Genomic DNA, 22,533 nt, shown 5'->3' with positions numbered 1-22,533 from the left:
TCAAAAAGGATACTAGAACATTCAATTATCAATCAAATGATTCCCCTCTAGAGTTTATACGACCACCCCTTCCATAATAAGCGCCTTTTGGAAGAAAGATACTTCATTGAAGCGTTTTGGCTCTTCACTATAGGCAACGTTACAGCGTTGCCTCTGATTCTACTCTTGTCTTCGATTCTTCTGATTCTCTGATACTAGCATCTCTGCTAGGTCCAGTCCATATGTTTCTTCTGTTACGGATCCAAACGCAATTCCAGTGTTCGGACTCGCCTATAAATTCCAGTAAATTCCTATATTTTAATGGACTCCTATAAAATGCCTATATTTTGGCTAAATTCCTATTATTCCTATATTTTCGGCTGAAGAGCACTAAGAACATTGCTCATGATTCGCAATTTTCTGTCTTTTGGTGTAGATTGATAAGTAATTACAACTGTTGAGCTTTTGAACTTAACTAATGCTTTGTGTTGGGCTTAGTAAGCTTCTTCTGCCTGGGCTATGCTGTTGTGTTGACTTAGTAGCCTATGTTTTGTTTTTTATCATGTTGGGCCTGTCCGAAATGAGCGAAGATCAGTATATAGGCTAGCAGTCTCTGCTTAATGAGACTGGAGTTCTTGCGACTTATGTGTTTCCTGGCTGAACGCTGGCTGGCTGATGCGAATACGGCCCAGTTATTCAAATGGGCTATTCTAAGATAGTTGCTAATTGAGGGAAGTATAATAGACGTGCACTGGGTAGGCTATATGCTACATTCTGTGATCAATCTGTCCTTTATCTATCTGGTCTTTATCCCCTTCTAAAGAAAAATTATGTTAATCAGATTCGGACTTTTTATTTCAGATATTGTAAATTTTTACTTTATCACCCCGCTTGGTATAGCAATGATAAGATAATTCGTAAGTTTGATGTCCCTGATATAAGTGCAAAGTTGGCCCTCCTGCATGGAAGATTGTCGGAATAAGCCTTTTATCGTTTATCGCCTCATCATCCTTTGGTTCGTCTGTTCAGTTAATCTCATTGTAGCATAGTGTTTTATGGCACTTTGTATTAACCAAGTGACATATAGCAATCGCAAATTTTGTCGGTCAGTCTGTCTGTCGGTCCTGGTTTTGCTACTTTAGGCATTTCCAGGTAAGCTAGGACGATGAAATTTGGCAGGCGTATCAGGAACTGGACCAGATTAAATAATAAATAGTCGTTTTCCCGATTTAACCATCTGGGGAGGGGGAATGGGGGGCCTGTTAATTCAGAAAAAATAGAAAAATGAAGTATTTTTAACTTACGAACGGTTGATCAGATCTTAATGAAATTTGATTTTTGGAAGGATATAGTGTCTCAAAGCTCTTATTTTAAATCCCGACCGGATCTGTTGACATTGGGGGGAGTTTGGGGTGACCTAAAATCATGGAAAACGCTTATATCGGAGGGATTGGGCTGAAACTTGGTGGGAAAAATAAGCACAAGTCCTAGATACATGATTGACATAACCAGAACGGATCCGCTCTTTTTGGGGTAGTTTGGGGGGGGGGGCTGATTCTGAAAAATTAGAAAAAATGAAGTATTTTTAACTTACGAACGGATGATCGGATATCAATGAAATTTGATATTTAGAAGGATATCGTGTCTCAAAGCTCTTATTTTAAATCCTGACCGGATCTGGCAACATTGGGGGAACGTAAAATCATGGAAAACGCTTAGATTGGGGGGATCGGGATGAAACTTGGTAATTTATGTAACGATGCATCCCACGCCATCTACCACAGATCTGATCCCGAGGACTTCTGAATCCTATATTTGGGCCCGGGAAATCCTATAAAAATAGGACAGAGCCTATAATTTGAAACGAACCGACCTGTCCGAACCCTGCAATTCTTAAACTTATTTGTAAATTACGAATCCAGGGAAGTGAGGTCAGGGTCGAGCATATCCCTAGTCACTTGGGAATCAGATTGAATGGTACTGCACAACTGCCAGCAAATAATCCAGCAGGTATCCCACAGTCTGGCTAGCCTTTGAAGTGGAATATTAGGGATGTTTTGAGCCTATCATTTTCAAATGCTGTTTTCTCCATTCCAGTTTAGGGACTTGTCCCTAATTTGTTACTGCCTGGAAAATTGTTATTTTTTTGTAATCGATGTTCTTTTTAGTCGGGGATTTAAATATCGCTTAGCGAAAAGGACTAGTTCCGCCAGAATGGTTGTCGATAAGATTTTGTTTGCTCTTTAGTTTCATTTCTCCATTCATAGTAACTTCTGTTCCTTTGTAGTTTGGTATTCGTTGTAACCAATTGTGTGCTCGTCTTAAGTTTTAAATTACATAAAAAAAACTAGTTTTTTTAACTGAAAGTAAGGAGCGACATTAAAACTTAAAACGAACAGAAATTACTCCGTATATGAAATGGGTTGTCCCCTCCGCAATCCCTCGCTCTTTACGCTAAAGCTTTTAATTGTATTAAAAAGCAGAATTGTGGCAAAGAGTCAAACTTTAGCGTAAAGAGCGAGGGATTGCGGAGGGGACAACCTATTTCATATACGGAGTAATTTCTGTTCGTTTTAAGTTTTAATGTCGCTCCTTACTTTCAGTTAAAAAAACTAGTTTTTTTTATGTAATTTCTGAACGTTTTTGAATTAATGCATGTTTGATTTTGGCTCTCCACACATAAATTATTAAAATGAAATTTGCATATTAATTCCTTTTTTGGCTAAATGGCTTTCTCTTAGTTTTGATCAGACGATTTTGAGAAATAAGGGATGGGAAAGGAGGCCTAGTTGCCATGCAATTTTTCGGTTACATAAAAAGGCAACTATAAATTTTTATTTTTAACGAATTTTTCTATTAGTAAAAAATATACGTAACTTAAGAATTATCTTACGTAACAAACTTTTATATTCTTTAATTTTTATTATGTATATGAGAGGGTTTGTACCCTCGTTAATACCTCGTTCTTTACTCTAAATCGCAAGTTTTGTCCCAATTCTTTAAGAATGACCCCTGAATCAGAAAGGCCGTAGAATGAATAGTTGAAATTACTAAAAATACTATAGCATAAAGAGCGAGGTATTTATCTCCTCCTAAATACCTCGCTCTTTATGCTAAAGTATTTTTAGAACCCCTCACATGCGTAATAATCTCTGTTCGTTTTAAGTTTCAATGCTACTCTGCACTTTCAATTGAAAAAAAAATTTCCATGTTTATTTTTTCATTGTTTTTTTATAGTAATTTTAGAAAATCCTGCGCCCTTTTCATTGAATTTCTGTTCCCCCATGACACATTTCTCCATGGAAAGATCCTCCCACATAGCCCCCTCCCCTCAACCCCACCCCCAAAACCAAAAAAAAATCCCCTGAAACCGACTGTACACTTCCCAATAACCATTATTATATGTAAACACTGGTCGAAGTTTGTAAGTTGCAGCCCCACCCCCAGGGACTTTGGGGGAGTAAGTCATTCCTAAAGACATAGTTATTATGATTTTTGACTATGCGGAACAAAATGGCTATCTCAAAATTTTGATCTGTTGACTTTGGAGAAAAAATGAGCGTGGGAGGGGGCCTAAGTGCCCTCCAATTTTTTGGTCACTTAAAAAGGGCACTAGAACTTTTCATTTCCGTTAGAATGAGCCCTCTTGCGACATTCTAGGACCACTTGGTCGATACGATGACCCCTGGGGAAAAGAAAAAAAAAAACAAAAAACAAATAAACACGCACCCGTGATTTGTCTTCTGGCAAAAAATACAAAATTCCACATTTTTGTAGATAGGAGCTTGAAAATTCTACAGCAGGGTTCTCTGATACGCTGAATCTGATGGTGTCATTTGGTGTCATCTGATGGTGTCGTTAAGATCCTACGACTTTTAGGGGGTGTTTCCCTCTATTTTCCTAAATAAGGCAACTTTTCTCAGGCTCGTAACTTTTGATGGGTAAGACTAAACTTGATGAAACTTATATATTTAAAATAAGCATTAAAATGCGATGCTTTTGATGTAGCTATTGATATCAAAATTCATTTTTTTAGAGTTTTGGTTACTATTGAGCCGGATCGCTCCTTACTACAGTTCGTTACCACGAACTGTTTGATTAAATAAAAAAAAACAATTTTTTTTAACTGAAAGTAAGGAGCGACGTTAAAACTTGAAACGAACAGAAATTACTTCGTATATGAAAGGGGCTGCTTCCTCATCAACGCCCCGCTCTTTACGCTAAAGTTTGGCTCTTTCTATTAACTCTACTTTTTAAAACAGTAAAAAACTTTAGCGTAAAGAGCGGGGCGTTGATGAGGAAGCAGCCCCGTTCATATACGAAGTGATTTCTGTTCGTTTTAAGTTTTAACGTCGCTCCTTACTTTCAGTTAAAAAAAATTGTTTTTTTTTATTTAATTAACGTTTTTGAATCAATGCATGTTTCAATTTTGGCTCTCCGCAGATGAATAATTAAAACCCAATTTGCATATTTTTTTTTGGCTCAATGGCTTTCTCATAGTTTTGATCGAATGATTTTGAGAAAAAAGGAGTGGGGGAGGAAGCCTAGTTGCCCTCCGACTTTTTGACTTAAAAAGGAAACTAGAACTTTTAATTTTTTGCGAATGTTTTTATTACTAAAAGATATACGTAACTTATAAATTAGCTTACGTTACGAACTTTTGTATTCTCATTTTTTTATTACATATATGAGAGGGTTCACCCCCTCGTTAGTACCTCGCTCTTTACACTAAAGCCTAAATTGTGTCCCAATTCATTAAGAATGACCCCTGAATCACAAAAGCCGTAGAATAAGTAGTTGAAGTTACTAAAAATACTTTAGCGTAGAGAGCGAAGCATTAGGAGGAGGTGAGCCCCTCATATGCGTAATAATTTCTGCTCGTTTTAAGTTTTAATGCTGCTCCTTACTTCCAGTTGAAAAAACTTTTTCATATTTATTTTTTCATTGTTTTTTTTTAATAATGCTAGAAAGTCTTGCGCTCCCTTCATGGAAATTTTCTTTCCCATTTCAAATTCCTCGATGGAAAGTCCCCCAAACATATCCCCCAACATATCCCCCTCTTCTCAACCCCTCCCCCTACTAAAAAACCCCCCTGAAAACGTCTGTACACTTCCCAATAACCATTACTATATGTTAGCACCGGTCAAAGTTTGTAACTTGCAGCCCCTTCCGGGGAGACTGCGGGGGAGTAAGTCGTCCCTAGAGACATAGTTATTAGGTTTCTCGACTATGGTGAATAAAATGACTATCTCAGAATTTTGATCCGGTGACTTTTGGGAAAAAATGAGCGTGGGAGGGGGCCTAGGTGCCCTCCAGTTTTTTGGTCACTTAAAAAGGGCACTAGAACTTTTAATTTCCGTTAGAATGAGCCCTCTCGCGACACTCTAGGACCACTCAGTCGATATGATCACTCCCAGGGGACTGTGGGGGAGTAAGTGGTCCCCAAAGACATAGTTATAAGGTTTTTTGACTATTTTGAGTAAAATGGCTATCTCAGAATTTTGATCAGTTGACTTTGGGAAAATAATTGGCGTGTGAGGGGGCCTAGGTGCCCTCCAATTTTTTTGGTCACTTAAAAAGGGCACTAAAACTTTTCATTTCCGTTAGAATGAGCCCTCTCGCAACATTCTAGGACCACTGGATCGATACGATCACCCCTGGGAAAAAAAAAAAACAAATAAACTCGCATCCGTGATCTATCTACTGGCAAAAAATACAAAATTCCACATTTTTGTAGATAGGAGCTTGAAACTTCTACAATAGGGTTCTCTGATACGCTGAATCTGATGGTATGATTTTCGTTAAGATCCTGTTTTCTGAAAAGAGGTAAATTTTCTTAGGCTCGTAACTTTTGATGGGTACGACTAAACTTGATGAAACTTATATATTTAAAATCAGCATTAAAATGCGATTCTTTTGAATTGAGCCGGGTCAGTCCTTACTACAGCTCGTTACAACGAACTGTTTGATTGGCTCTTTAATTTTCGTTGATCTATATCGCTTAAAAAGGGTAAACCTATCTGTATTTTTGATTATGATAGTATACGTATATAAATGAATATTAGGTACATTTGCCATTAAGATACACTGTATAGGATTTTCCGGTAATATAATGAAAATGTGAATAACCCGTCTTTGTTTTGGGAATGAGGCTGGCTATGTTGCAGATTTTATATTCATCGTACTAAATTTTTTTATTAGGGGGACTCTTAAATATTTCTTCGGGGGAATACCAGGAAATAATATTTCTTCGGGGAAATATTTCTTCCGGGAAGTACCACTAATACCAGTGTGATTGCTGAACAGAATTCTGTTCGTTTCGATTTTGTTTCTTTTTGTCTTTTTAAAGTAGTAATGCTGTGGAGTCTTTTAACCTACTAGAAACTGTGTAACCCAGCTAAAATTACGTCACTTTCATTTTTATCAAGGGTGGCCTTGACATCATAAATGGTGGTTGTTAAACTTGTCGCAGGGAGAAACTGCTACCTCTGGCAACCTGGTCATTAGACATAAATATGTTCGTTTTTTTTTTGTTTTTTTTTCATTTCTGTGGTTGTACATTTATGTAAGTTCTAATCTGCTAGCCTAACAGAAACTATTTAATGTAGTGAAGATAATGTTTCTTTCGTTGTCATCAAGCGAATAGCCTGGGAGTGGCCTATAAGTTCTTGATAGTTGCTCTTCAGTGTTTTTTTTAGAGAGAAACTTGCACCTGTGTGAACTTGGTTGCTTAACAGACATCTGTTCTTTTTATGTTGAATATTTTGGCAGTTTTTGCAGAAGTCTTAATCTGTAAGTAACGTTCATTGTATTAGACCCGGTTGTATTAATAACTTCATTTTATTCATTTTATAACTTCATTGTATAATAACAGTGTTCGGACTCGCCGATAAATTCCAATAAATTCCTATATTTTAATGCACTCCTATAAAATGCCTATATTTTGGCTAAAATCCTATTATTCCTATATTTTCGGCTGAAGAGCACTAAGAACATTGCTCATGATTTGCAATTTTCTGTCTTTTGGTGTAGAATGATAATTAATTACAACTGTTGAGCTGTTTGAACTTAACTTATGCTTTGTGTTGGGCTTAGTAAGCTGCTTCTGCATGGGCTATGCTGTTGTGTTGACTTAGTAGCCTATGTTTTGTTTTTTGTCATGTTGGGCCTGTCCGAAATGAGCGAAGATCAGTATGTAGGCTAGCAGTCTCTGCTTAATGAGACTGGAGTTCTTGCGACTTATATGTTTCCTGGCTGAACGCTGGCTGACTGATGCGAATACGGCCCAGTTATTCAAATGGGCTATTCTAAGATAGTTGCTAATGGAGGGAAGTATAATAGACGTACACTGGGTAGGCTATATGCTACATTCTGTGATCAATCTGTCCTTTATCTATCTGGTCTTTATCCCCTTCTAAAGAAAAATGATGTTAATCGGATTCGGACTTTTTATTTCAGATATTGTAAATTTTTACTTTATCTCCCCCCCCCCTTGGTATAGCAATGGTAAGATAATTCGTAAGTTTGATGTCCCTGATAAAAGTGCAAAGTTGGCCCTCCTGCATGGAAGGTTGTCGGAATCAGCTTTTTATCGTTTATCGCCTCATCATCCTTTGGTCCGTCTGTTCGGTTAATCTCATTGTAGCATAGTGTTTTTATGGCACTTGGTATTAACCAAGTGACATATAGCAATCGCAAATTCTGTCTGTCTGTCGGTCCTGGTTTTGCTACTTTAGTCACTTCCAGGTAAGCTAGGATGATGGAATTCGGCAGGCGTATCAGGAACTGGACCAGATTAAATTAGAAATAGTCATTTTCCCGATTTGACCATCTGGGGGGAGTGGGGGGCCCGTTAATTCAGAAAAAATAGTAAAATGAAGTATTTTTAACTTACGAACGGTTGATCAGATCTTAATGAAATTTGATGTTTGGAAGGATATCGTATCTCAGAGCTGTTATATTAAATCCCGACCGAATCTTGTGACATTGGGGGAGTTTTGAGGGGGAAACCTAAAATCTTGGAAAACACTTTGAGTGGAGGGATTGGGCTGAAACTTAGTGGGAAAAATATTCACAAGTCCTAGGTACATGTTTGACATAACCAGAACGGATCTCTCTTTGGGGTACTTGGGAGGGGGGGGTGATTCTGAAAAATTAGAAAAAATGAGGTATTTTTAACTTTAACTCTTATTTAAAATCCCGACCGGATCTGGGGACATTGGGGGGATTTTGGGGTGACCTAAAATCATGGAAAACGCTTAGATTGGACGGATCGGGCTGAAACTTGTTGTGAAAAATAAGCACAAGTCCTAGATACATGATTGACATAACCAGAACGGATCCGCTCTCTTTGGGGTAGTTTGGGGGGGGGGTGATTCTGAAAATTAGAAAAAATGAGGTATTTTTAACTTACGAACGGGTGATCGGATCTCAATGAAATTTGATATGTAGAAGGATATCGTGTCTAAAAGCTCTTATTTTAAATCCCGACCGGATCTGGTGAAATTGGGGGGAATTTGGGGGGGACCTAAAATCATGGAAAACGCTTAGATTGGAGGGATCGGGATGAAACTTGGTAATTTATGTAACCAGGCATTCCACGCCATCTACCATAGATCTGATTCCGAGAACTTCCGAATCCTATATTTGGCCTATATTTGGGCCCAGGAAATCCTATAAAAATAGGACAGAGCCTATAATTTGAAACGAACCAACCTGTCCGAACCCTGTAATAACTTAATTTTAACTTGTATTTATAACTAAAAGTTCTAGTTGCTTTTTTAAATAATCAAAAAAAGCTCCTCAACGCCCCGCTCTTTACGCTAAAGTTTCTTACTGTTTTAAAAATAGATTTAAGAGAAAGAGTCAAACTTTAGCGTAAAGAGCGGGGCTTTGAGGAGGAAAAGCCCCTTTCATATACGGAGTAATTTCTATTCGTTTTAAGTTTTAATGTTGATCCTTACTTTCATTTAAAAAAAATTGTTTTTTTTTATTTAATGGTCATCAAGGGACGGCCTTTAAATATTTGTTGCTGACTTGTGAATATTTCTCAGAGAAAAGCTGTCAGCATGGTCGTCGAACGAAGTTCTGTTCAGTTTAGATTCAATTTTTTTGTACTTTTTACTGAATTACTTCTCTTCGTTTACTGAATTGATCTGTTTGATACGCAGCTTGTGTTTTTGTTTATGTTTTGCGAAGGTGTATCCAAAATGCTTCTTACTGCTGAGTACGAGTTGAGTGCTTGCATTTTTTTTTTCGGGTGAAGGCAAACATTAATTAGTTCCCTAAGCCAGGAGAAGGGGGGAGGGACAATGTCATATTTTCATTCAGTGCTAAAAGAATGGGGGGGGGTTATGTATTGGTCTTATAGAGAAGAGGGAGTGGGGTTGGAGGAGTAATGTCGATCCGCCTCTTTGCTCCCCATGGGTCTCTATGCCACTGCTTTGTTTCTGTTGGCTATTTGTTACTTATCAAAGAGGTGGAAAATTGAAGTTAGATTTAAAGATTTTTAATTGTGACTGTGTTTATTTTATAGATTAAGATAAAAGCATTTAAAGGATCTGGCCGAATTACTAAAACTCGTGCAAGAATTTTCTATGATTGCAGGGGATTGCACAAAAAAAAACATCTAACGAGATCCTGAATTACTTCACAATACTGAATGCAGCGGGAACGCTGTTTTATTGTCTTTAGATTTATATTTTCTTGGACTTAAATTTCTTATGGCTCTTCGATATTTCATACGGAGAAACGGCCAGTCCTGCCAAGAGGGTTGTCGCCAGAATAGTAACTAATAGAAATAGTAGCTAGTAGTTGATTGCTGAAGAAATTTTTTCCCTTGTAGGTAATTGTTGACAGATTCAATCGCCCTGACACGGAGCGGTTGTTCCTGCTAAGTTCAAAGGCTGGTGGTGTTGGTTTGAATCTAATCGGTGCGTCTCGTATCGTCCTCTACGACATTGACTGGAATCCAGCAAACGATGAACAGGCTATGGCTCGTGTATGGAGGGATGGACAGAAGCGTGTGGTTCATATTTATAGGCTTCTGAATGCTGGTACTATAGAAGAAAAAATTTTCCAAAGACAAATTGTGAAACAAGGACTAAGTAATTCAGTTGTAGATGCACAGGAACTGGACAATCAGAAATTTGGTGTTGACGAGTTGAGAGATATCTTTTCCTTCAAGCGAGATATTTACAGTGATACTCACGATCTGTTGAATTGTAACTGCGAAGGTGATGGCACTGTGGAGGTTCAGGAACGTGCTGCAACTCCCATTAGAGCTTGTCAACTTGGAACTGTTGAATCTGATACTGTGAAGAACAAGAATATAAGTCAACTACTTGAATGGCAACATTTTCAAACGCCTTTCTGTGTGGGTTTAGATGATACTTTGCTCCATGCTTGTAGGGATCTACTAACCTTTGTATTTAGAAAGGACTATTCTCTTTCTGAGTAATTTCTTCCTTTTTTAGTTTTTTTTTTCTTCACTGATATGACATCTGATTTAACTGAATTTTTCAAGAAATAAAGTCTTTCTAAGAAATGTCGTATTCTATTTTATTTATGAAATCAAATTTATCTGAATATTTTGATTTATCTGAATCAAGTGTGTTTTTAGAAGCTATAAATCTAGATACTGAGAGATTTGACGGTTCAGGCACTTTATTAAATTAATAATGCTGGCGTTAAAAATTGGGTAGCACGTGTATTCTCTCTCGCATCTAAAACTACCCTGTTCTTCTCTTCAAACTTTGTTTGCAGCGTCTTTTAGTCTATTATTATGTATTTGTTTGTTTAGTCTATTATCTATTTTTTAGTCTAATGTTTATTAGGTATCATCATGATAAGGAATTAGCCTTCTATAATGAAATCAAGCTGCTCTTTATAATTTTAAAATTCACTCTAATCACTTTTCTTATGAAAATGCTTAGTTCAAGTTTTCTTAAAGTCACTATGTATATGAAAAGAATTAAAGGTAAGACCTTACCTTGGACCTTAGATCCTCCTGTGCCTCCAAAGGTGCCCAGGGTGTCCAAGAAGAGTCTCCAGTTAACTCTGAAACTTGTGGCTGCGACAAAATCTTCCCACTCCGGCTGTATTGAGGCGTGATGGTGCCGCAGGTCGTTGTCGTAGGTACGACGGAGTGTATTTTTGGGTTTTCCTCTGTGGCGGGTGCCTCCAGGTAACCAGAAAAATGGCGATTTGGAGATTTTGGAATCATCCATGCGCAGCACGTATCCAAGGTAGCTCCATCTACGCCTTCTTTGGTCTCGATGATGGACGGTTGACCTATGATATGAACTATAAAAGAACCGTGATATGAACGTAAAAAGATCACCCTAAGACACTAAGTCTCTTCCCATACTATGTCTATTCCCAAACTAAGTCTCCTTTGTTAGAAGTCAGATTTAACGTCTTCTAAGAGTTCTTTGACTCTTTCTCTTAACTCTACTTTTTAAACAGTAAGAAACTTTAGCGTAAAGAGCGGGGCATTGAGAAGGAAAAGCCCCTTTCATATACGGAGTAATTTCTGTTCGTTTAATGTTCTCCTTACTTTCATTAAAAAAAAAACTTGTTTCTTTATTTAATTTCTGGACGTTTTTGAATTAATGCATGTTTTGATTTTGGCTCTCCGCACATAAATAATTAAGACGAAATTTGCATACTAATTAACGGCAATTAAATGGAAGATTTTGAGAAAAAGGAGTGAAGGAGGAGGCCTAGTTGCCCTCCAATTTTTTGATTACTTAAAAAGGCAACTAGAACTTTTACTTTTTAACAAACGATTTCATTGGTAAAAATATACGTAACTTACGAATTAACTTACGTAACGAACTTCTATATTCGTATGTTTTTATTGCGTGTATGAGGGGGTTCAACCCTCGTCGATACCTCGCTCTTTACACTAAAGCTTAAATTTTGTCCCAATTCCTTAAGAATGACCTCCGAATCACAAAGGCCGTAGAATAAATAGTTGAAATTACTAAAAATACTTAGCGTAAAGAGTGTGGTATAACGAGTAGGTAAACCCCTCATATGCGTAATAAATTTTGTTCGTTTTAAGCTTTAATGCTGCTCTGTACTTTCAGTAGAAAAAACTTCATATATTTTTTTCATTGTTTTTTCAAATAATGCTTGAAAATCTTTCATTGAAATTCTCTTTCCCCATGAGAAATTTCTCCATGCAAATATCCTCCCACGTAACCCCCTCCCTCAACTCTCCCCCTAAATAAAAAAAATCCCCCTGAAAACGTCTGTACACTTCCCAGTAACCGTTACTATAAGTAAACACAGGTCAAAGTTTGTAACTTACAGCCCCTTCCGGGGGGACTGCGGGGGAGTAAGTCGTCCCTAGAGACATAGTTATTAGGTTTCTCGACTATGGTGAATAAAATGACTATCTCAGAATTTTGATCCGGTGACTTTTGGGAAAAATGAGCGTGGGAGGGGGCCTAGGTGCCCTCCAGTTTTTTGGTCACTTAAAAAGGGCACTAGAACTTTTAATTTCCGTTAGAATGAGCCCTCTCGCGACACTCTAGGACCACTCAGTCGATACGATCACTCCTAGGAAAAAAAAACAAACAAATAAACACACATCCGTGATCTGTCTTCTGGCAAAGCATGCGAAATTCCACATTTTTGTAGATAGGAGCTTGAAACTTCTACAATAAGGCTCTCTGATACGCTGAATCTGATTGTGTGATTTTTATTAAGATTGTATGACTTTTGGGGGGTGTTCCACCCTATTTTCAAAAATGGGGCAAATTTTCTCAGGCTCGGAACTTTTGATGGGTATAACTGATCTCGATGAAACTTATGTATTTAAAATCAGCATTAAAATGTGATTCTTTTGATTTAACTATTGGTATCAAAACTCCATTTTTTAGAATTTCGATTACTATAGAGCCGGGTCACTCCTTACTACAGTTTGTTACCACGAACTGTTTGATTTGAAGGTTGGAAGGAAATCGTGTCTCAGAGCTCTTATTTTAAATCCCGACTGGATCTGGTCACATTGGGGGGAATTGAGGGGGGGACCTAAAATCTTGGAAAACGCTTTGAGTGAAGGAATTGGGATGAAACTTGGTGGGAATAATAAGCACAAGTCCTAGATACGTAATTGACATAACCGGAACGGATCTGCTCTCTTTGGGGGAGTTTGAGGTGGGAGGGTTAATTCTGAAAAATTAGAAAAAATGAGGTATTTTTAACTTACGAAGGAGTGATCGGATCTTAATGAAATTTGAAGTTTGGAAGGATATCGTGTCTTAGAGCTCTTATTTTAAATCCCGACCAGATCCAGTGACATTGGGGGAGTGGGGGGACCTAAAATCTTTGAAAACGCTTAGAGTGGAGGGATCGGGATTAAACTTGGTGGGAAAAATAAGCACAAGTCCTAGATACGGGATTGACATAACCGGAACGGATCTGCTCTCTTTGGGGTAGTTGGGGAGGGGAGGGCTAATTATAAAAATTAGAAAAAATTGAGGTATTTTTAACTTTCGAAAGAGTGATCGTATGTAAATGAAAAAAAAACAAGTTTTTTTTAAATGAAAGTAAGGAGCAACATTAAAACTTAAAACGAACAGGTATTACTCCGTATATGAAAGGGGCTTTTCCTCCTCAACGCCCCGCTCTATACGCTAAAGTTTGACTCTTTCTCTTAACTCAATTTTCAAAACAGTTTAAAAACTTTAGCGTAAAGAGCGGGGCGTCTTGACAAACCTTCGAAAATCTTGGAAAACGCTTATAAATGTCGTAGATATGTGATTGACCTAATCGGACTCGACCCGCTCTCTTTGGGGGAGTTAGGTGGTCGGATTCAGTGCTTTGGCGAGTTTGGTGCCTCGGACGTGCTAGGACGATGAAAATTAATAGGTGTGTCAGGGAGCTGAACAAATTGACTTGATAAAGTCGTTATCCCCGATTGGACCATCTGGGGGCTGAAGGGATAGGAAAAATTGGAAAAATTGAGGTATTTTTTATCTTAGAGTGGGTGATCGGATCTTAATGAATTTTGATATTTAGAAGGACCTCGTGACTCAGAGCTCTTATTTTAAATCCCGGCCGGTATTAAGCCTCTGATTTTCCTTTTAAAGCTATCTATTGATTCTTAGAATTTTGCGAGAGCTCATTGGTTCTTCTGACCTCGTCACCAGTGCCATATGAGCTCTTAGCTCTTGTTTTGAGATTTGAAGTACCGCAGTAAGGTAAGGTCAATTGTTCTTTACCTGGGTTGCCCTTTGGATTTAAATTTGGCAGAGCCTTTTTGCCTATTTTGGCAACCTAGAAAATTAAAAGCATCTAAAAATCCTTATCATGAATTGTTGATTTAAGTTAGTGAATATAAATGGCATTGTAGTGCCTTTATGCATGCAGGGTATCAGGTTCATCATACTTGCTAAAACCAATAGCAGAAAAAAGTAGGAGACAAATATCTGTTGACGTATGTGTGTTAATTCTCCCCGTCCCCCTCCTAAAGAAGGAAAAAGGGTAAACTAATGGAAATTGAACGTTTGCTTTTTTTGTAGAAAGAATCAGTGGCTGCTAAACAGGGACATACATAATGCCATCTATTTTGTTTATTGGATATTAGTGAGCTGCTTACCCGACCAGAGATGCCTCTTTGTTCTGAATTAGAAAGCTTTTCTGTGAGTTTAGATCCAAAAGAGCACCCATCCGAATATTGAAGGCCCAATCTTGTGAAGAACTAGAGTACAAAATTGGTTGGTCTCTTAGCCGATATCTATATTTCAACGCTAATTTTGTTTAAACTAGCCTTTTTCAGACGGAATTTCATAGGGGCAATTCATCATATAAGTTTAAACTACGAACTTAAATGATAATTTGAAAAACCACTTCCACCTCATCAAAAAACATTACACAGTCGCAATGTACTTCCAACCGAAAAATCGTTTTTGTTTTTAAAAACCGGTATCTATGTGAACCCAAGGTGAAAGCGAAGATTGTAAGGAGTAGAATAATTAAGTTTTATTTCTCTTATTTTGAGTTTGTAATATGCAGGCACGTATGATGGAGGCTTTTAAGAGCCTAGACTTGCGCTAAATGAGAAGATTTTCTCAATTTCCGCCTTTCTAGTTTGCAGTTAAATAAAATTATTTTATTTGAAATTTTCAGGATCTATTCTAGTTTCAGTTAAAGCTTTCAGTCTAGTTTCAAAATAAGTTGTTTTTGTACATTGACTTTTCATATTTATTTTTGGTTTTTCTCTGTCTTTTTTGGCATTTTACTTAAATATATTTTTTTTTTTGTTCGCACTGAAGAAGAGAGGCCATAGTTCTTTCAAAATATTTGCTTCGTGTGTGTGTTTTTTTTTATATTTTCGTTTGGCCTTAAAACTTCCCCATTTTAAATCGGGTTTTCCCTATACTTTGGCTTAAGAAATTGCTTTAAGAAAATTAAACCTGTATGGTTTAAGAAATTGTCTTTATGTTTAAATATTATGAATATCGATTGCCCAGTCTTTTTGGCGTGTAATTCCTACTATGTCCATTTTCTACACCTGTAATACCTGCGAAAGGGAAAACCTTCACGTTCCTTGGGACGCCAGTGTCAGATATATCAAAATTTTATTTGATCCATGGGTGCTTATCCTTTGTCTGAGAGGACGCGGGTTCGAATCCCAGTGTACCGAAATTTTTGATCGTGTATCAATCAGTTTATCGAAATTTTATTTAATCCATTGGTGCTTAAAGAGTGGACTAATCAGATAATAAAACAAAAATTCTATTAAACTGGTAAAATATATTATTTACCAAACTATGAGTATCATTTATTGGGTTTCCTGGATGCTTTTTAGCTTGTTACATGTATATTTAACTATATATAACTATGTTATATTAGTTATATATATATATATATATGTATATATATATATATATATATATGTATATATATATATATATATATATATATATATATATATATATATATATATATATATATATATATATATATATATATATATATATATATATAATCTCTTTATATTTCTCTCTCTTCCCCTCTCTCTCTCTCTCTGTCCCTCTTTCTCTCTCTCTCTTATCCATTTCTTTATGTCGTGCTAAATTAAGCGTTTTTCATCCCTCGGACTAGCTTTGCCTATTGAGTGTATTATTTGTTATGTTTTATCAAACAGTTCGTGGTAACGAACTGTAGCAAGGAGCGACCCGGCTCAATAGTAAACGAGACTCTAAAAAACAGAATCTTGATGCTAAAAGATAAATCAAAAGAATCGGCTTTTAATGCTGATTTTAAATATAGAAGTTTCATCAAATTTAGTCTTTGTCATCAAAAGTTACAAGCCTGAGAAAATTTGCCTTATTTCGGAAAATAGGGAGGAAACAATCCTTAAAAGTCACAGAACCATCGCATTCAGCGTATCAGAGAACCCTATAGCAAAAATTTCAAGCTCCTATCTACAAAAATGTGGAATTTCATATTTTTTGCCAGAAGAAAGATCACGGGTGCGTGTTTATTTGTTTTTTTCCCCAGGGGTTATCGTATTGACCAAGTGGTCCTAGAATGTCGAAAGATGGCTCATTCTAACGGAATTGAAAAGTTTTAGTACCCGTTTTAAGAGACCAAAAAATTTGAGGGTACCTAGGCCCCCTCCCACGCTCATTTTTTCCCAAAGTCAACGAATCAAAGTTTTGAGATAGCCATTTTGTTCCGCATAGTCGAAGACCATAATAACTATGTCTTTGGGGATGACTTACTCCCCCACAGTCCCTGGGGGAGGGGCTGCAAGTTACAAACTTTGACCGATGTTTACATACAGTAATGGTTATTGGGAGGTGTACAGACGTTTTCAGGGGGATTTTTTTTGGTTTGGGGGGGTGAGGGGAGGGGGTTATGTGGGAGGATCTTTCCTTGGAGGAATATGTCATGGGGGAAGATAAATTCAATGAAAAGGTCGCAGGATTTTCTAGCCTAAACCTAAACATAAATATCTTCTAAACCTAATAAATATGTCTTTAGGGACGACGTACTCCCCGCAGTTCCGTGGGAGGGGCTGCAAGTTGAAAACTTTGAACTGTGTTTACATATAGTAATGGTTACTGGGAAGTGTACAGACGTTTTCAGGGGGATTTTGTTGGTTTACGGGGGAGAGTAGAGGGGGGGGGGGGTTACGTGGGAGGATACTCCCATGGAGATACTTCTCATGGGGGAAGAGAATTTCAATGAAGGGGCGCAGGATTTTCTAGCTTTATTTGAAAAAAACAATGAAAAAATAAATATGAAAAGTTTTTTCTACTGAAAGTAAGGAGCAGCATTAAAACATAAAACGAACAAAAATTATTACGCATATGAGGGGTTTACCTCCTCGTTATACCTCACTCTTTACGCTAAAGTATTTTTAGTAATTTCAACTATTTATTTTACGGCCTTTGTGATTCAGAGGTCATTCTTAAGGAATTGGGACACAATCTAAGCTTTAGTGTAAAGAGCGAGGTATCGACGAGGGTTGAACCCCCTCATATGCGCAATAGAAACATACGAATATAGAAGTTCGTTACGTAAGTTAATTCGTAGGTTACGTATATATTTACCAGTGAAATAGTTTGTAAAACATTGAAAGTTCTAGATGTTTTTTAAGTTATCAAAAACTTGGAGGGCAATTAGGCCTCCTCCTTCGCTTCTTTTTTCTTAAAATCTTCCGAGTAATTTTAATTAATGAATATGCAAATTTCGTTTTAATTATTTATGTGTGGAGAGCCAAGATCAAAACATGCATTAATTCAAAAGCGTCCAGAAATGAAATAAAAAAAACAAGTTTTTGTAACGGAAAGTAAGGAGCGACATTAAAACTTAAAACGAACAGAAATTACACCGTATATGAAAGGGGCTGCTTCCTCATCAACGCCCCGGTCTTTACGCTAAAGTTTTTTACTGTTTTAAAGAGAAGAGTTGAGAGAAAGAGTCAAACTTTAGCGTAAAGAGCGGGGCGTTGAGGAGGAAGCAGCCCCTTTCATATACGGAGTAATTTCTGTTTGTTTTAAGTTTTTATGTCGCTCCTTACTTTCCGTTACAAAAACTTTTTTTTTTTTTATTTCATTTAAATAAAGGATTGCAGAACAGCACGACATGCGTTAGATATGCCTTTAGCTTACACGACATTGTTTGAACACGTTATTACTCTCATTAGAGAAGGTTTAACTTATTTAAAGGACCAAATCCTGTTTGTTAACTCATATTTGCCAAACGATCGTAGGTTTAAAATTGATAGCAATTGCAGGTTAGATTGCGATTATTTCAGAAGTTATAATTAATTCTTTAGATTTTATTTTGAACATGAAATGTTCTTGATAACCCCGTTCTTGAAAACATTTGTGGAAGGTAGGTAGGTAGGTAGATAGGTATGCGTTTATTTCATCAAATAAAAATTACTAAAATTGCACTTACAATCAATAATATACTGCTCAATTTAGGGACCTAAAATATCCCTGTTCAGCAGCAAAACTACAACAAATAAATGATAACTATTCATTCAAAATCAAAAAAAAAAAAACAAAAAAAAAACACTATACAATCTCTAAACAGCCATCTCTCATCATAAAAAAAGAAAAAAAAGGGATAAAAATTTAAACAATATAATTTATAATTTATTCAAAAAATAATTTTTTATTCTTACTTTAAATAACATAAGATTTTCAGAACACCTAACACTCTCTGGAATTGAGTTCCAAATAACAACACCTACATGTTTAATCATAAACCCAGATCGCGTTGTATGCCTGATTTCACTAGTCAGCTGATCAGAGCTCCTAGTAGAATAATCGTGGTAATTTGAATTATATCGATAAAAACTTCTAAAATATTGAGGAGACAATCCATTTAAAACCTGGTATACAAAAATTAAAATCTGTTGAGATTTAATAAAATCAATATTCAAAATATCTAAATCTCTAAAACTATCTCTAGTACTATCACACGCAAGATACTCACCCAAACTTCTAATTGCCTTATTCTGCATAATCTGGACCCTTTTTACATGACTAGAAAAATTGCTTGCATACAATGAACAACCATACACTAAATAAGGATGGACAATTGAATAATAAATTGCTTTCAGGACATGTAGAGGAAAAAAATTATGAAATCTTCTTAAAATACCGACTCCGCGAGCCAATTTTGAAGATAAAACTTTGCAATGATGAATCCAACTAAAATTTACATCAAAATAAAATCCTAGATATCTACATTGAAAAACCTGACTAATGGAAACACCTTGTAAAAGAATACTATGACAGTTATTTACAACTTTACCAATACGACTAAATATCATATAATTAGTCTTCTCAGTATTCACTGCAAGAAAACTATGCTTTGTGAACTGAGATAAATTCTCCAAAGCTACATTAGTTATCTCTATAAGATCTTCGACAGATTCCCCAAACACTGTAAGCGCTGTGTCATCTGCGAATGATGTAACTACCGCACCAGGAATGTAAAAACGCATTGTATCCACGTATATAAGAAACAGTAAAGGTCCTAATACCGAACCTTGGGGCACTCCACAATTCACATTGAAGGGTTTCCCTACCACATCATCTATCATAACTTTGATGGACCTACCATGCAAGTAAGACCTAAACCAATCCAAACACTTCTCTCGGACTCCCAAACAAGCTAGCCTACTTAATAAAAGATTAAAATCAACGGTATCAAATGCTTTCTTAAAATCTATGAACAGAGTAAGAGGGATAAGATTCCTTTCTAGGGCACTGTTAACGCACTCCATTAGATGGTATGCCGCATGAACAGTTAAATGTTTAGTTCTGAAACCGAACTGTGACTCACTTAATATTCCGAGCTTGTCTAAATATTCATACAGCTGTCGATGTACTATTTTCTTGTATATCTTTGAAAATAATGGTAACAAGCTTATAGGTCGATAGTTCGTCATATCTTGCTTATTGCCTGATTTGAACAGTGGTAGGACCTTTGCTTGCTTAAGCGCTTCAGGGAATTGGCCGACTTCAAGTGACAGGTTAACGAGGTAGAGAAGACATGGTAATAGATACACTGAAACTACTTTGAATGCTTTCAGATTCAAACCGTCAATACCAGCAGCATTTGACTTTAAATTCTTCACGATTTTTGTTAATTCTTCAATTGACGCTTTTTCAAATTGAAATTTATGATGCTCACCTCGATTATCTTCAAAGAGCGTGTCACTTTTCACTGGGTCTCCGTGAGAAGTGTCTTCCCTGATTCTACTTCCAATACCAGAGAAGAATTTACCAAACTCGTCAGCAATCTGCTGCTTATCAGTCACTGTAACACCCTCGACAGTGATAGCATTTATGAGGCCATAATGTTTACCTGTGCCTTTAATCACGCCGTTAATGGTCTGCCAAGTGCCCCGCATATCACCTTTTTGTTCATTAAATTTTTCGATGTAATATTTTTTTTTTTTGAACGTCTTAACTTATTCACTAAATTTCGTTGACGAATATATTCATTTTTACTTTCTTCAGATGAGTCGTTTAAACTTTTAAAGAAGCAAGCGTTACGAGCATTTATAGCTTCAACAACTTCATCATCAATCCAGGGTTTTCGGGGGATATCTCGTTCTTTTTTCCTAGTAAGTTTCAAGGGACAAGCAGACTCAAATATCGGAGTAATTATCCCAAGAAAGTTGTTGAGGGCACGCGAGGGATCCGGTTCTTCATACACTTTCTCCCAGGATATTACACTTATTTGTTCACGGAACTCATGTAAATTTGCCGGCCGAAGATCTCTTATAAGTTTACGCCTAGACTTTTCGTAAGTCGGGCTCCGTTTCTTTATCGTACATGAAACAGGAAGATGATCAGATCCCGGATGGATCATGATATCACAATAAGAATCAGGAACTAAATTTGAAGGGAGAAACACATTATCAATAAGAGTAGCAGAATGTTCAGTTATTCTAGAAGGAAGGCGATTCATTGGAAAATAACCATGCGATAACATCAAGTTAAAAAACTCAAAATTATAGCTATTCAAACATAACAAATCAAAATTAAAATCACCCATGATTATGCATTCATTTTTTACAGACAGAAGTTTACATAAATAATCATCAAATAAATCAAGGAACTCAACCGAGGGAGTGCTAGGTGGTTTATAAACCAAACAAATTACTATCTTTTTATTCTCAACAAATACAATTTCCACAGAAAAAATTTCCACCTTCCCTTCAATCCAAAGGCATAAGTCATCCCTTTCTTCAAATTTTATTCCATTTCTCAACAAAAAAGACAAACCTCCTTGTCTCATCCGATTTCTAACCTTCGAAATCATTTGGTAACCTGGAAAAATGTAAGACGAGAGACAGCTGTCCATAGATAAAAACGTTTCACAAATACCTAATACATCAATACTACTATTCATAGCAGACAAAAAATTTTCAATATCCTCAGACGATGACGTAACATGGCAATTCCATTCAGACACACGAAAACTCTTATTTTCTTTCCGTATTGGAAATTCAAATGATACATACTGACTTTTTCTTACTGGCTCAGGGCATTTTACAACACTATCTTGAGCAATTTTACACTCTAAAATTTCATTAACATCTAAAGCATTATTTTCTAATTCATCCAACCGATCCTTCTGGTGTAACGGTAAAACTAATTATCTAGAAATAAGAACAATATAAACTGTACTGATTCCTATTGGACAAAAAAAAAATCTAAGCGACATCTTGCAACGACCATAGGCGACGGGGGAAAGCATCACTCGCAAGGCGTATATAAATTCGGCCTTGATCAGACCACACTTGTTTATTACCGTATTTTTCACGTGCTAGGTTCAGAATATCCCGTCTCTGCTTTGTTAAATTTTCTGATACAAATACACCAGTGCGCACTAGTTTCGACTTAAGCTTAAAAACTTTTTGGGCAATTTCTTTCGACCTGAATTTGACCAGGACAGGAGCTATGGCATCTTGACGAGTTGTAGAACTGTTTATTTTAAATCTTCTCACTTCCACAATATCACCATCAGACACTTCAGATATTTCCATTTTATTGCGAATCACACCCCCGATTACAGACTTTAAGTCACTACTTGGAGGCTGTTTGATACCATTGAAAAGAAGACTATCTAGCCTTAAGTCCTGATCATACATATCTAATTTCTGCTCTGCATTCTTAACTCTCTCCTCAAGAAATATTATTTGATTTCTTAGGAATTTCAGCTCGTTACTGAGGGCTAAGAATTTCGGTACAAACTCAACAATCAAAGCTGAATAAACTTCACTAACGATATTTGAACTCTGAGCTTTTATGGCATGCAAAGTGTCACTGGATAGAGACTGCCTACCAGCAGCAGTGGCCACTAGTTTTTCATCCAGCTTTTCGTCTATTTTTTTAGCAAGATTTTCCATCACACTTTGGATTTCCTGTTCTGTCGCGGATATGCGAGTAATAATAGCCGACAATCCCGCTATAGTTTGTTGCCCAAGATTTGGAATTTGGGTTTTTAGCTTCTCTTTGCAAAGTTCTATATAAATGTTCGGTTGATGAATAAAATCAT

The 22,533-nt window shown here is 36.6% G+C and overlaps 1 protein-coding gene across 3 annotated transcripts in view; it reads left to right on the top strand.

Moving 5' to 3' along the window:
* LOC136036482 (DNA repair and recombination protein RAD54B-like) overlaps positions 1-10,542 on the top strand; it is a 62,964-nt gene extending 52,422 nt beyond the window's left edge. For all 3 annotated transcript variants that reach the window (XM_065718742.1, XM_065718743.1, XM_065718741.1), the window contains exon 4: positions 9,824-10,542. In XM_065718742.1, coding sequence (XP_065574814.1) covers positions 9,824-10,438 — 615 coding nt within the window. In that variant the 3' untranslated portion in view covers positions 10,439-10,542. The remainder of the gene's footprint in view (positions 1-9,823) is intronic.
* Positions 10,543-22,533: the final 11,991 nt, after the last annotated feature.

The sequence above is a fragment of the Artemia franciscana genome, chromosome 15 (assembly GCF_032884065.1).
Source record: "Artemia franciscana chromosome 15, ASM3288406v1, whole genome shotgun sequence".
Lineage (NCBI taxonomy): Eukaryota > Metazoa > Arthropoda > Branchiopoda > Anostraca > Artemiidae > Artemia > Artemia franciscana.
Note: the sequence above shows the minus strand (reverse complement) of the source record. Positions and strands in the feature narration are given on the sequence as shown.